Source organism: Phascolarctos cinereus, unplaced genomic scaffold, assembly GCF_003287225.1.
Source record: "Phascolarctos cinereus isolate Bilbo 61053 unplaced genomic scaffold, phaCin_HiC Scaffold_726;HRSCAF=1367, whole genome shotgun sequence".
NCBI classification, from domain to species: Eukaryota; Metazoa; Chordata; class Mammalia; order Diprotodontia; family Phascolarctidae; genus Phascolarctos; species Phascolarctos cinereus.
Genome location: NW_027556098.1, coordinates 214,241,813 through 214,255,487, shown reverse-complemented (window position 1 = coordinate 214,255,487; position 13,675 = coordinate 214,241,813). Strand labels below are relative to the sequence as shown.

At 39.1% G+C, this 13,675-nt stretch overlaps 1 protein-coding gene and 1 pseudogene across 2 annotated transcripts in view; both read left to right on the top strand.

Annotated features, from left to right (window-relative positions):
- Window positions 1-5,394, top strand: part of SCRN3 (secernin 3) — a 29,630-nt gene extending 24,236 nt beyond the window's left edge. For both annotated transcript variants that reach the window (XM_078146968.1, XM_020990999.2), the window contains one exon: window positions 2,486-5,394. In XM_078146968.1, the coding sequence (XP_078003094.1) occupies window positions 2,486-2,701 (216 nt within the window). In that variant the 3' untranslated portion in view covers window positions 2,702-5,394. The remainder of the gene's footprint in view (window positions 1-2,485) is intronic.
- Window positions 5,395-7,944: 2,550 nt separating this feature from the next.
- Window positions 7,945-13,597, top strand: LOC144454550 (ubiquitin-conjugating enzyme E2 C pseudogene; annotated as a pseudogene).
- The last annotated feature ends 78 nt before the right edge of the window (window positions 13,598-13,675 follow it).

The window sequence follows — 13,675 nt, the reverse complement described above, 5'->3', positions numbered from 1 at the left end:
ACTAATATGATCTTTTTTGTCAAATAATGTTGAAATACCTTTAAAAATTATGAATTTTTAAAAAATTATTAATATTTCGGGCTACAGGTAGTGTGTGTTAATTATAGAATAGCAATGTAGTAACTGGGAAAGATAGGTGTATGGGCCCTAATCTTGACTTTGGCACTTACTGGTTGTGGGATTTGGGGCAATTTACATAACTTTTTTGAATTGCATTTTTGTATACAGTAATGGTGTTGGGCTTTATTCCTGAGTGGGATAGAGACCACTTACCCAAATAAAAATTCAGAGGTTTCTCTCAGTAGAAACAGAAGCTTTATTCTAGCAAGTCTTGCGAGAATTGGGCATCACCTATCCAAGGTGGACTGGAGTGGGGAGGCAGGATGCAAGCAGCAAGCAAGCAGTTATATACCCTTAGACAAACAACTCTAAGAACCCTACCACCACCACCACCACCACCACTTGTTTACCTCAATCTCTTTATCCTCATTGGTTGAGGTAAGAGACCTTACATTCTACCCAGAAACTAAGAGATACATTTTACCCAAAACAAGCTTGGGAGCTAGAAGATTGCTTTATTTGGCAAAGATAAGGCTGGGGTGATGGTTACAAAACAAGGGAGGGAGTGGGCAGCTGGTGTAGGACTTTATTTCTCCAAAAACATAAGATTTACAGGAAAGTGAAACTTAGGCCCAGCTCATGCTAAAACTGTTGTACCGAGAAATCAGCGAGTGAAACCCAGATGTAATTTAAGATGTGGGTTTATTAGCGAGCGGCTGCCCAGGGTGTGCACATCCAAATGAAGCAGCACCCATCAGGGGTCGAGCTAGGTTTATGTAGAAAAGAACATGGGAAAGAAATGCGAGGAACACTGATGAGGTAATCCAAAGATGCAGGTGTCTTTGGGGGCTATGGATGGGAAAGTACAGGGAGTATACAGGACAGGGAGGGGGATGGATCTTTGAAGTCTGGCAAGAGGAAGAGTTCTTGGGCTGGTCAAGGACACCCCTCTCCCTCTGTCTTGATGAGAGAATGCTCTGCAACAAGGGAAAGCTTTCTCACAACACAGGAACTTACTGAGGAATTGGGAGGCTTCCAGAGACATGATCTGAGGGCTGGGGCCTGAGCAGCCCAACTCTGTGTAGCTGTACCAGGGAGAGAGATAAGGGTCATGCTGAGGCCCATGCATGAATAACTGCTAGGCACAGTATGAATGGTTGTTAGAGACAGTGTTTCTGAGACTAGGGAGAAATTGGGGCACAAGTACAAGCACCCCATTATTACGGATCAGAGATCACACAAACCAGACCAGGTGTCCTGGTCTCTGGTATAAACATAATTATCTAAAGCAATTATGTTGCAAGCTTTCTTATCCATTTGCTTTGGAGGTAGGGCTATGCTGAGCTATGCCAGAGTACATTTCACCATTGTTTAGATTTAGGAGGAAAGAGGTCTGGGGCAAGATTAAGCACCAACTTTTGCTTTCCATGGCTTAAAGGGCCCTACTATCTAAATGGCAAAATAATGTTCTGTATTACAAAAACCTTACTACATTTTTGGAGCATAGCTTCCATTTTATATGAGAAACTTTCAGTTGTCCCACACATTCCTAATTAAGTTACTTCCAGTGGAAAATTTTAAAATTAGTTTCTTCCTTGTATATTTTTTTCATTCATTCATTACACATTTGTCAACTATTTTTAAGCACCTTAGACATGGAAATCAGTATGTTGGGCCCTTAGTGACATACAAAGATAATTAAGACATGTCTTTGATGTCACTGGCAAGGGGGGAATATAACACAGAACCAAATATTAAGTATTATACAGTTATCTATCGTGCCGAATAGAATAAGAGCACAAGAGAAGGCCTAAGTGTTCTATAATGTCTAAGCACCAATTTCTCATTAAGTATGGTCTACCAAGAAAAACATTTTGTATTAATTTCAGAAAATTTTACTTAAATGGTTTCAGAAATGGGAAGCCACAGACATTTTCAAGGGCTGCATTAAGAAATTTTCTTGCAGTAGCTAGGTGGCATAGTGGATAGAGCTCTGGCCTTGGAATCAGAAGGAAACAAGTTCAAATCTGGCCTCAGACACTTGACATTTATTAGCTGTATGACTCTGGGCAAGTCACTTAACCCCATTGCCTAGGCAGCCCCCCCCCAAAAAAAGAGAGATTTTCTTTCCTTTTCTTACTTGGTAAAGAAGTATAATCTTAAAAACCTATCCCATATTTCCCTCTAGGGCTATTTCTGATTTTTGTTTGTTTTTGTAAGTCTGAATGGCAGCACTTTAAAAGGGTTTTTTTTTAATCATTTCTGCCTTCAAATGATAGAATGGGAGAGACCCATAAAAATTATTTAGAAAGTAAAATGAATCTTGCATGAACAGGTTGATAAGTGAGAGGCTAAATAAATACATTTGTTGATCTTTTGAAATTTTGTACTATATTAATATTTTATTTGAAAATTATTCTTTTAGGAAAGAGGCAGAAAAATGTTGGAAAAGATGAGGACACTGGAGAAAGAAATGCTCAAAGAGATGGAATCAGTCCTTCAGAATAAGGGTCTTGATGTGAACAGAGCTGCTAAACTTTTTTCTCAATGTGTGAAAAATGAAATGAAAGTTTATGATTCAAAACCAGGCTCAGCCTCCGCATCTGCAGGGTTCACAGGGATGCGCCACCATGCCCCATAATAAGAAACTTTTTAAAGATTTACATATTGCTCTTCTGCTTGATTTCAGTGTATTTATTCTGCCAAAGCACTTTATGTAACACAAATGTGCTGTTTGTAAGACTGTGACTAACCAGTGAATTCTAATAGTTGATTTTCCAGTATTTTGGGGGGAAAAAAAGATTTTTAGCCTTATTAAATTAGTTTCAGCTGAGTATCTGCATTCCCAGCATCTATGTACTTCCAAACTTTGTACTTGCCCTTCCTGCCTCTGTTAACTTGTGTTCTTCTTTTCTTTATTTCATTCTGTAGGAGGAAACCTTGTCTGGGAGTGTAAAGATGGAGAAATTTAGGCCTTAGCTATTTTTTTTGTCTCATGGCCTTTCACTCTCTCATATTCATTCTGCCAGGGGGAAATGCAGAAAATGAAGTGTTTGAGCATTATTTCAAGCAGGTAGTGTTTAAATCTGTTTCTGGGAAGGTCCCAGCCTGCATTGGTATAAGGTATTTCTTCTCCTAGGAGTTCTCTGTATCAGTGAAATTACAGGTCTTATCCCTTTTTTCAATCCCTATTAAGGTTAAAAGTACATTGCAGGAGCAGCTAGGTGGTGCAGTGGATAGAGCACTGGCCCTGAAGTCAGGAGATCCTGAGTTCAAATGCGGCCTCAAACACTTGAAACTTACTAGCTGTGGGACCTTAGGCAAGTCACTTAACCCCATTGCCTAACAAAAAAAAGAGAGAGAGAGAGAGAGAAAAGTACATTGCACAGCTAAGGCACATTGATCCTTGAGAAACTAAAAGAATTAAGGTCTCAAGAATGTTGAGTGGGGTCCTTTATGGATGATTTATGAACAAATATGGACAAAAGTCATATAGAATGAGAAGGTTTGGAGTTGGGAAGGGATTCTGTTCTGCACTGATAGAGGGAGTCCCCATACTGAAGGAATAACTGATCCATACAATACATTCAGATTACCAGGTCTGGCCTGTGTTGTTCAAGTGTTTAAAAAAAATGCGCTGTTATGTTGCATGGTTCCCCTAAGTATAGATTATTGATATTAGAAAAAAGTGTAAATTTGCCATTCTTGTACTAAGCTGATGCTCCCTTTACTATATGCACTTAGAATTTGTGGTTGGTAAAAGCCTCAGACACATCTGGGCCAAATCCCTCATTTTATAGGGGAAATACCTATAAAACATTTAGAGAATTTAGAGCTAAGCTGCTTCCTAGCTCTACAGAAAAGTTCACAGTGCTAGAAGCAGGACATCTGGGAACAGGCTTACAGAGGTAGTGACTTGGTTAAAGTTAGGTTAATGGCAGTCAGGATTTGAACCTAGGTCTCAACTCTTAGGTTCAATTTTGTTTTCACTAAAATGCAGTCTCTCATCATAGTGCTTTCATTGTGTAATTTCTTAGTGTAATCTGTCAATCCAGATGAGGCATACTACTTCCCCTTGTGCATTTATATAATTCATTTTTTATGTTGCTATTAACTAAATATTAAGTTGACTTGTGAAAATTAATAAAGTAGGGCACCAAAACCTTTTTTAAGACTGAAGACACTTCAGACTGGGGTGTGTAGCTCGAGCATTGTAAGTTTGCCTGCTTATATAATGCGTGACCTTTGGAGTTAGCATTGGGGAGATACTTGTAAAATACTTAGAGAATTTAGAGGTAGGAGGCATTCTAGGGGATCACTTAGTGACATATATAAAAGTTCATAGTGCTAGAAGCAAGACAATTGGATTTAAAGCCAGGCTTTTCTGTTTTATTACCTCCGTGATTTAGGCAAGTCACTTCACCTGTCTAGTGTTCAGGTTCCTTATCTAAAGTATAAGGCCCATTGGTCACGAATTAGGAACCTAAAATCCAGGAACTTGTTTCTTTAAACATTTTGGTAAATGTATTTCAGTATAATTGGTTTCCTTTGTAATCCTATGTATTTTATTTTATGCATTTAAAAGACAGTATTCTAGAGAACTGAGTCAAATTTATAAGAATACAAGTCATTCCCCAATTGATAAATGGTCAAAGGGTATGAACAGGCAGTTTTTAGACAAAGAAATCAATCATATACTTATATGAAAAAATGCTCTAAATCACTACTGATTAGAGAAATGCAAATTAAAACAACTTTGAGGTACCATCTCACACCTATAAGATTGGCTAATGTGACAAAGATGGTTAAGTGATAAATGTTGGAGGGAAAGTGGGAAGATTGGGACACTGATGCACTGTTGGTGGAGTTGTGGACTGATTCAGCTATTCTGGAGAGCAATTTGGAACTATGCCCAAAGGGCAATCAAAATATACCCTTTTGATCCAGCAATACCACTACTAGGTCTGTATCCCAAAGAGATTTAAAAAGGAAAATAAAGGAAAAGGACCCATTTGTACAAAAATATTCATAGCAGCTCTTTTTGTGGTGGCTAAGAATTGGAAATTGAGGGGATGGATGCCCATCAGCTGGGAAATGGCTGAATAAGTTGTGGTATAACATGAACTGATACAGAGTGAAATGAGAAGAACCTGGAGAACATTGTACACAGTAACAGCAATATTGTATGATGATCAACAATGAATGACTTAGCTCTTCTCAACAATACAGTGGTTCAAGACAATTCCAAAGGACTCATGATGAAAAATGCTAACTTACAGAGAAAAAACTGATGGTATCTGAATACAGAATAAAGCTTGTCTTCTTTTCCTTTTCCTTCTTTCCTTTCCTTCCTCAAAACGACTACTATAGAAATGTTTTACATGGTTGCACATGTGTAGCCTATAGATTGCTTACCATCTCAGGTAAGAGGAAGGGGAGGAAGAGAGGGATAGAATTTGGAACTCAAAACTTAAAAAAAACCCAAATGTTAGAAGTTGTTTTTACATGTAATTCAAGGGAAAAAAATATTAAACAAAAACAGTATTTTGAGGAGTCTATAGGCTTCACCAGATTGTACAAGTAGTCCATGACTCAAAAAAAGGTTAAGAACCCCTGGACTAGTTTATACCCCACATTTTACATTTGAAAAGTGGAGGAAACTGAGATAAAATAACATGTCAAAGATCTTCCTTGTCAAAAATTATCTTTGGTCGGACCTTTTTCTATGGAAACGTGATTTTGTTGTTGTTTTTTAGTTGTTACTGTAATGTACATCTCTTCATGCCCCTATTTGGAATTTTCTTGGAAAGACAGTGGAGTGGTTTGCTATTTCTTTCTCCAGCTCATTTTACAGATGAGGAACTGGGGGAAACAGGATTAAGCGACTTTCCCAGGGTCACACTAGTGACCCCTACCTAGGAAGTGTCTGGCCAGATCAGAACTCAGAAAGATAAGTCTTCCTGATTCCAAGTCCAGTGTTCTATCCACTGTGCCATATAGCTGCCCATTTGATTTTATAATATATATATCAGTGCAAAAATACCAATACTTAGAAATACCCAAAATATCTCCTAGACAGTTTGGTGCCATTATTATGTATTTTTCTCGTATCTTTTATGACATTAATGTCTATTTTACCCAAAACTTCTTAGTTGGAACTTAAATTCCTTATATTTGTTAAACAAGGCCTTGCTATGGTATACGTTTTATATTTCCAAAATCATTCACTACTATTGCCATGCACCAGAACTAACACCTTTTCTTTAGTCCATTTGGTAGCTTATACCTGAACCTACAGGTTTTTAGCTCTTTCCCTTTAATATTTTTAAAAATCTTATCTCCATTTCACGAATTACAGTAATTTATAATAAACTTTACTGTCAACCAAAATAATACCATACTACTACAGGATTGTTGCATTTAAATGAGATAATGTATACAACAAAATCACTTTGTAACTATAAAGCATTACATGTAATTATTATTGATAATAATGGTGGTATATAAGTGTGAGTACTCTGCACTCCATGCCTTCTTGTCCAGTGCTATCTTTTTATATTTCTATTGGTCCTCCATAAAGGATCTAGGCACTCAAGACCTTCCTCTGGTTATTTTTAATATTTCACAAATACCAGCGTAGCATTCAGGATGGCCATTTATTACTGCCACATGACAAGCCCACCTCCTTTTCTACTTACCAGTATTCTCAATGAAGACTCTTACACCACTTTTAACATATTGTTGGCAAGTTGTTGAAAACGACTTATCATCTACCATGGATGTTTTTTTACATTCTTCTAAGGGCATGGTGTTCCTGTGTTTCATAGACTTCTAGTATTATTACCTGGATAACTTTATGTTATAAAGATTGCTTTTTATGTTGTAGGGCAGATCGTAATCATGTAAAGTAGTATAGTTTTTCAAATCTCCTGATCTCCAGCGAGTCAAGTTTATTTTCCATCTTCAGTGTTTATCCGAGTTATATTTACTTATGTATTAGCTCGATGAACTGCCCATCCAACTACGTATTATAATTCAGGAAAGCCTGACTCAGCCTGATACCTTATTAGTTCAGATTCAATGTCAGTACAAAATGAGGCACCTATAGGTCATTCAGCAATTAACAGACAGGTTTCTTCTTAGCTATAGCATAAAAGGGATACTCAAACAAGGATACTGCAGCACTTAGCTTGGGTAAACCAGGCCCCCTTATCTCCATGGAATTATATCTAGGCAGCATGTGAAGACTCCTGCAATCTTGGGATATCTGCCAAATGTGAACTCCGTATGGGTGAGCTTTTTTTGTGACCAGGAAACCACATCAGTAGGGTCAGAAAGCTATGTCAAGTGATGTGTATACAGCTTGAGCTTAAGCCCTTTGGCTCACTCAAATTTGGAGGACACGTTCTGTCACCATTCAGGGAAGAACTAGCCTAACCCATGTTGCCAGGGGCGGGGCAACTCCTATAGAAAGCGGTCCTGTCACATGCATTTTTAGGTATTTCATTGATGCTTTTTCTATTTAGTATCACTATCATTTCCCAATGACTGATTCCTCCCCTCCTCCTCCAAGTTTCCTTTGTGAGGAATGAGCAAAATAACACCTTGGCCCTGTTTGAAAGTGTAGACTACATCCCCCACCTGTGTTCCACCAAGACCTCTGAAGTAAGGATTGGTCACTGCATTTCTCAGATTTCTTCAGTTTTCCAGCACTATTTTTCTTTACATTACCATAGCCATGAAAATTTTTCTGATTCTGCTTACTTCAATATTAGTTCATAGAGCTCTAACCCAGTTTCGCTTAATCTTCATTTTTTAAAAAAACTTTTTTGAATCTTTTTTTTTGCCTTTTTTTTTTTTAATGTGAGGCAATTGGGGTTAAGTAACTTGCCCAGAGTCACACAGCTAGTAAGTGTTATGTGTCTTAGGCCACATTTAAACTCAGTCCTCCTGACTCCAGGGCCAGTGCTCTATTCACTGCACCACCTAGCTGCCCCAAATCTTCATTTTTTTAACCTTTTTTTTTTATGTTGTAAGAAAGAATTAGAATAGGAGGAACCACCTGAAAGAAGAAATGAAACACAACAGAAGAAAAAAATAGCAAATGATATGCTTTGATCTGCATTCAAACTCCATAATTCTTTCTTTGGATGTGGATAGCATTTTCTATCATGAGGCTTTTGGAGATGTCAGATCCTTGTATTTCTGAGAGGGGTTAAGTCTATCAAAGTCAGTCATCACTTAATGTGGCTGTTACCGTGTACAACGTTCTCCTGGTTCTGCTCACTTCACTCAGCATCAAACCATACAAGTCTTTCCAGGTTTATCTGAAGTTTGCCTGTTCATCATTTCTTATAGCACAATAGTATTCCATTACATTCATATGTCACATTCACAATTATGATAACTGTGTCTTTTTCTTCATCCTCTTCCCTCGTTTATGCTTTTCTTTTCTCCTTTCTCCTTTTCCCTCCTCACTAATGTTTTGCTTTTAACCACCGCCTCCCTCAATCCTGCCTCCCTTCTATTAGCCCCTCCCTTTTCTTTTCCCTTTTCCCTCCTACTGCCTATAGGGGATGTTAGATTTCTATACCTAACTGATTATGTTATTCCCTTCTTAAGTCAAATCTGATGAAAGTAAGGTTCAAACAATACTCATCTCCCTCCCTTCTTTCCCTCTGCTGTAATAGGTTTTTGTGCCTTTTCCTCTACCCTTGTCTGACTCCTCCTTTCCTTTTCTCTTAGTACATTTTCTTAGTTAGATCAGATTAATTCACTTACTTGGATCCATTTAACCTACTTGATTAGATTTTTTTCATCATTACATCAAAGTCAATTTATATCCACCTCCTTTATGTATACCCCTTTTACATGGTATAACAACAATACAGTTCTCAAGAGTTTACATCCCTTGTAGGGATGTAAAGAGTTTGTCCTTATTAATAACATGTTATTTCTTTCTGTCCGGTTTACCTTTTTATGTCTCTCTTGAGTCTTGTATTTGAAGATCAAATTTTCTGTTGAGCTCTGGTCTTTTTATCAGGAAGGTATGGAAGTCCACTATTTGGCTGACTTTCCATCTCCTCCCCTGAAAGATCATGCTCATTTTCGCGGGTAGTTGATCCTTGGTTGTAATTCAAGCTCCTTTGCTTTACAGAATATCATATTCCATGCCCTCCGATCTTTTAATGTAGAAGCTGCAAGGTCCTGCGTAATCCTGACTGTGGTTCCATGATATTTAAATTGTTTCTTTCTGGCTGCTTGCAGTATTTTCTCTTTGACCTGGTAATTTTGGAATTTGACTACTATATTCCTTGGTGTTTTGAATTTGGGATCTCTTTCAGGAGGTGATTAGTGGATTCTTTCTATGGCTATTTTACCCTCTGGTTCTAGGACCTTGGCAATTTTGCTTTATGATTTCCTGAAAGATACTGTCCAGGCTTTTTTTTTTTCATCGTGATTTTCAGGTAGACCAGTAATTTTTAAATTGTCTCTCCTGGATCGATTTTCCAGGTCAGTTGTTTTACCCAAAGAGATATTTTAACATTTTCATCTATTTTTTCATTCTTTTGTTTTTGTTTGACTGATTCTTGCTCTCTCATAGAGTCATTAGCTTCCATTTGCTCAATTCTAATTTTTAACAAATTGTTTTCTTCTATTAGATTTGGTACCTCCTTCCCCATTTGGCCAATTGCATTTTTTAAGGACTTGTTTTCTACAGTTAATTTTTGTCTTTCCACTTCCAAGCGATTGACTCTCTCTTGCATACATCTCATTTCTTTTTCCATTTTTTCTTCTACCTCTCTCCTTTTTAAAAATCCTTCTTGAGTCAGACCAGTTCATATTCCCTTTTGAGGTTCCAGATGTGGGTTTGTTGACAATGTTGTCCTCTTCAGAATTTCTGCCTTGATCTTCACTCTTCCCATAATAAGAATCTATTATATGTTTCTTTTTGCTCATGGTGTTTGCTTATTTCCTGACCTTTAAAGAGATTGAGCTCTCCTGCCACGGAGCAGAGGGCACTGACCCAAGCTTCTTGTGTTGGGCGCCTAGGGCCTGGTCACTGGCTTTGTGTGCTGGGGCCTCCAGTGCTGGCAGTTGCAGGCTGTAGGGCTCTGGCAGCTTACCTGGTGTTTGCGCTAGAATCAGCAACACTAGAACTCTAGGGCTAGGATTGGGTAGTGTGGCTCCTGGATAGTTCCTGCTCACTTGGGCCTTTCCTTCCTTTCACTTTCTTCAGCTCCTTTCAGATGGATGTTCTAGGGTGTTTATCTGCCTGGGGCCCCTTGGAGCCTGCTTCCCACAGTTTTGCAGAGGCACTGGGAGAGCTGTTTACTGTAGAATGCCCAGGTACCTGGTGGTTTTCTGAGCTGGTTTCTACCGGTTCCCCCATCCTCAATGAGGCACTCGGGGTCAAGGTGTTGGTGTTTGCCTGCTCTACCACCTGGGCTTCAGGATCTCCTCCTGGTATGCTGAGGTGGGGCTTTCCACTAGCTTGCTGGGATGCCTCCCATTCTGTGCTGCTCCCCTTCCCCCAGGGTAAGAGGGGCCTTTCCAGTTAATCCCTCAAGCTACCTGGGCTACTGGACTGCTGCACTCCATCTTTCTTCTGGTTCAGCTGTTCCAGGGTTTTTCCTGGGGTGATATTTTCTGGGCTTTCAGGGGTTAATAAGGGAGAGTAAGAGAGACTCACCTCTTACTCTACCATCTTGGCTCCCAAAAGCGGAAGTCCTGAACCTTCATTCTTGAGACACAAAAAAGTTCTATTATGTTCATACATCACTGTATGTTCACTCATTTCTCCAGGAGTCAAGTAGCCCCTTTCCTTCCAGTTCCATGCTATTAAAAAGTACATGTTTGTATATGTGGAACCTTTTTACTCTGACCTTCTTAGAGTAGTATGCCTAGTGGTATTGCTAGATCAAATGGCCTGTGTACATTTGACTTTCTCAATCTGACTTCAAATTGCTTCCCAGAATGGATGCACTGTTTCATAGCTCCAGCAATGCATTAATGTGCCTGCCTTCCCACAACTCAACAACTATCATTTTTGTCTTCTGAAGTCTTTTGACAATCTAACATGAAGTAAAATCTCAGAGCTGCTTCAATTTGCATTTATTATTAGTAATCTGGAACATCCTTTCATGTGGTTGATAGCTTATGCTTCCTCTTTTTTCAAAACTGCTCATATTCTTTGACAAGGCTCGTGTGTATGTATTCCTTACATATCTTGGATATCAAATTTTTATCAGAGGCATTTGCTGTAAAGATTTTTTACCAGTTAACTCCTTTCTTTTAATTCTACTACACTGATTTTTTTTCCATGCAAAAGCTTTTCAGCTTTAATGTTCTCTAATCACCTCCACACATTATTTAGTTAAGAATTCTTTCTTTGGGGGCAGCTAGGTGGCGCAACGGATGGAGCACTGGCCCTGGAGTCAGGAATACCTGAGTTCAAATCCGGCCTGAGACACATAACACTTACTAGCTGTGTGACCCTGGGCAAGTCACTTAACCCCATTGCCTAGCGGCCCCCCCCCCCAAAAAAAAGAATTCTTTCTTTGGTCTTAGTTGTGCAAGGTTATGTCTTTATTAATTTGTTTTTTACTGTTTGAGTTACTAGCATAATCTATACTGAACATAAAACAGAGTGTATTCTATATTTCTATCAAGTTCTTAAAAGTTCTAATACAAGCAGGATTTTTGAATAAATTGTTGGCAACATGAGCATTGCAGAGAACATTGGACTGGTAGATGCAGGTTTTAACACTAGTTATGCCAACTATTAGGTGATATTAGGCAAATCATTTACTCTTTATATAGCTTTGGTTTCCTCATCTATAAGAAGGAGTGGGGTGGGGATACAGAAGGGAAGAGTTAACTAAATTGTCCCTGGTTAAAAGTCTATTTAGTAAAATATTTTACCTTTTAAAAAAATTAGATTAAAATTTCTGGAGATAGTTGATGTATAATTAATAGTCTGGTTTTAAGATCACTTTTCAGAATTCCTCTGATTATAATAATAATAGCTAGCATTTATGTAGCACCTAGTATGTGCCAGGCACTATAGCAAGTGCTTTAAAAATATTATTTTATTTGATCTTCATCTTACCCTGGGAGGTAGGTGTGGATGAGGAAACTAAGGTAAACAGAGGTTGAGTGATTTGTCCAAGGTCACACAGCTTAGTGTCTGAGAACGAATTTGAACTCAGGTTTTCCTCACTCTATGCCTAGTGCTCTGTGCACTATGGTGCCACCTAGTACTCTGATATAGAACTTGGTTTTGAAAGTAGACAAATTAAATGGCTGCTACATTAATTAACATTCCAGGCATGTACTACTAACACTGAGATGTTTCAGTGGGACAAGCTGAAACAAATACCCCAAAGAAATCTTTTTCTCTGTTTATGCTAAAGCATAAAGTTACATTTCTATCATGCAAGACAAATGCTCACAGATCATCAAATCAGAGGTGAGATTCCAGACACCATTTTGGAGGCTCTCTGGAGGATGGATTGGATCAGGAAGAGGCCTGAGGCAGAAAGCAATTAGGAGGCTACTATAATAGTCTAAGTGAGAGGTGATGAGGGCCTGAACTCAGGTGATGGCTGCTTGAGTGAAGAAAAGGGGACACAGATGAGAGAAAATTATAGGTTCCCAGATTCATTCATTCAGCACTTATACAGTGCCTGTAGTGCACATAACACTGCAGAAATAATAAAGTACTATTTAAGAAAAGGAGAATTTGGCAGTTGCCGCCCGGGAGTTTCTCTTCCTTTATCTCCGTTCCCCCATGGCCTTGCAGAACCGCGACCCAGCCGCTGCCAGTGCTGCTGCCGCTGCCCGTGAGGAAGGCAAGGCTGGGGCGGGCGCTGCCCGCGGGTCTGTGGGCAAGAGGTTACAGCAGGAATTGATGACCCTAATGATGTCTGGAGACAAAGGAATCTCTGCCTTCCCAGAGTCAGACAATCTCTTCAAGTGGATTGGGACCATCCATGGGGCAGCTGGGACAGTATATGAAGACCTAAGGTACAAGCTCTCCTTGGAATTCCCCAGTGGCTACCCATATAATGCTCCCACTGTGAAATCTGTCACACCTTGTTACCATCCTAATGTGGACACCCAAGGCGATATCTGTTTTGACATCCTCAAGGACAAGTGGTCAGCTCTGTATGATGTCAGGACCATCCTGCTATCTATCCAGAGCCTGCTGGGAGAACCCAACATTGACAGCCCATTGAACACACATGCTGCTGAACTTTGGACAAACCCCACAGCCTTTAAAAAGTACCTGCTGGAAACCTACATGAAGCAGGTGACTAGCCAAGAGCCCTGACCCTGGCTGCCCAGCCCACCTTCCTTCATCTTGTGTGTATGTGTATATGTATGCGTCTATCTTTTTCCCTTCCTCATAACCTGTCTTCTTCTTTTTTCTGTACAGGACTCTTTCATAGACTGTTTTCCTTTCCCTTTTTTTCCCCTTAAACTCTTGTCCAGCCCTCAACATTAATGTATAAATAAAGGAAGTTTTGTTGTTGTTGTTGTTTTTTTTAAAAAAAGGAAAATTTGAAGGAATGAAAATAAGATTGGTGTTAAGGAATGACAGAAAAGACCT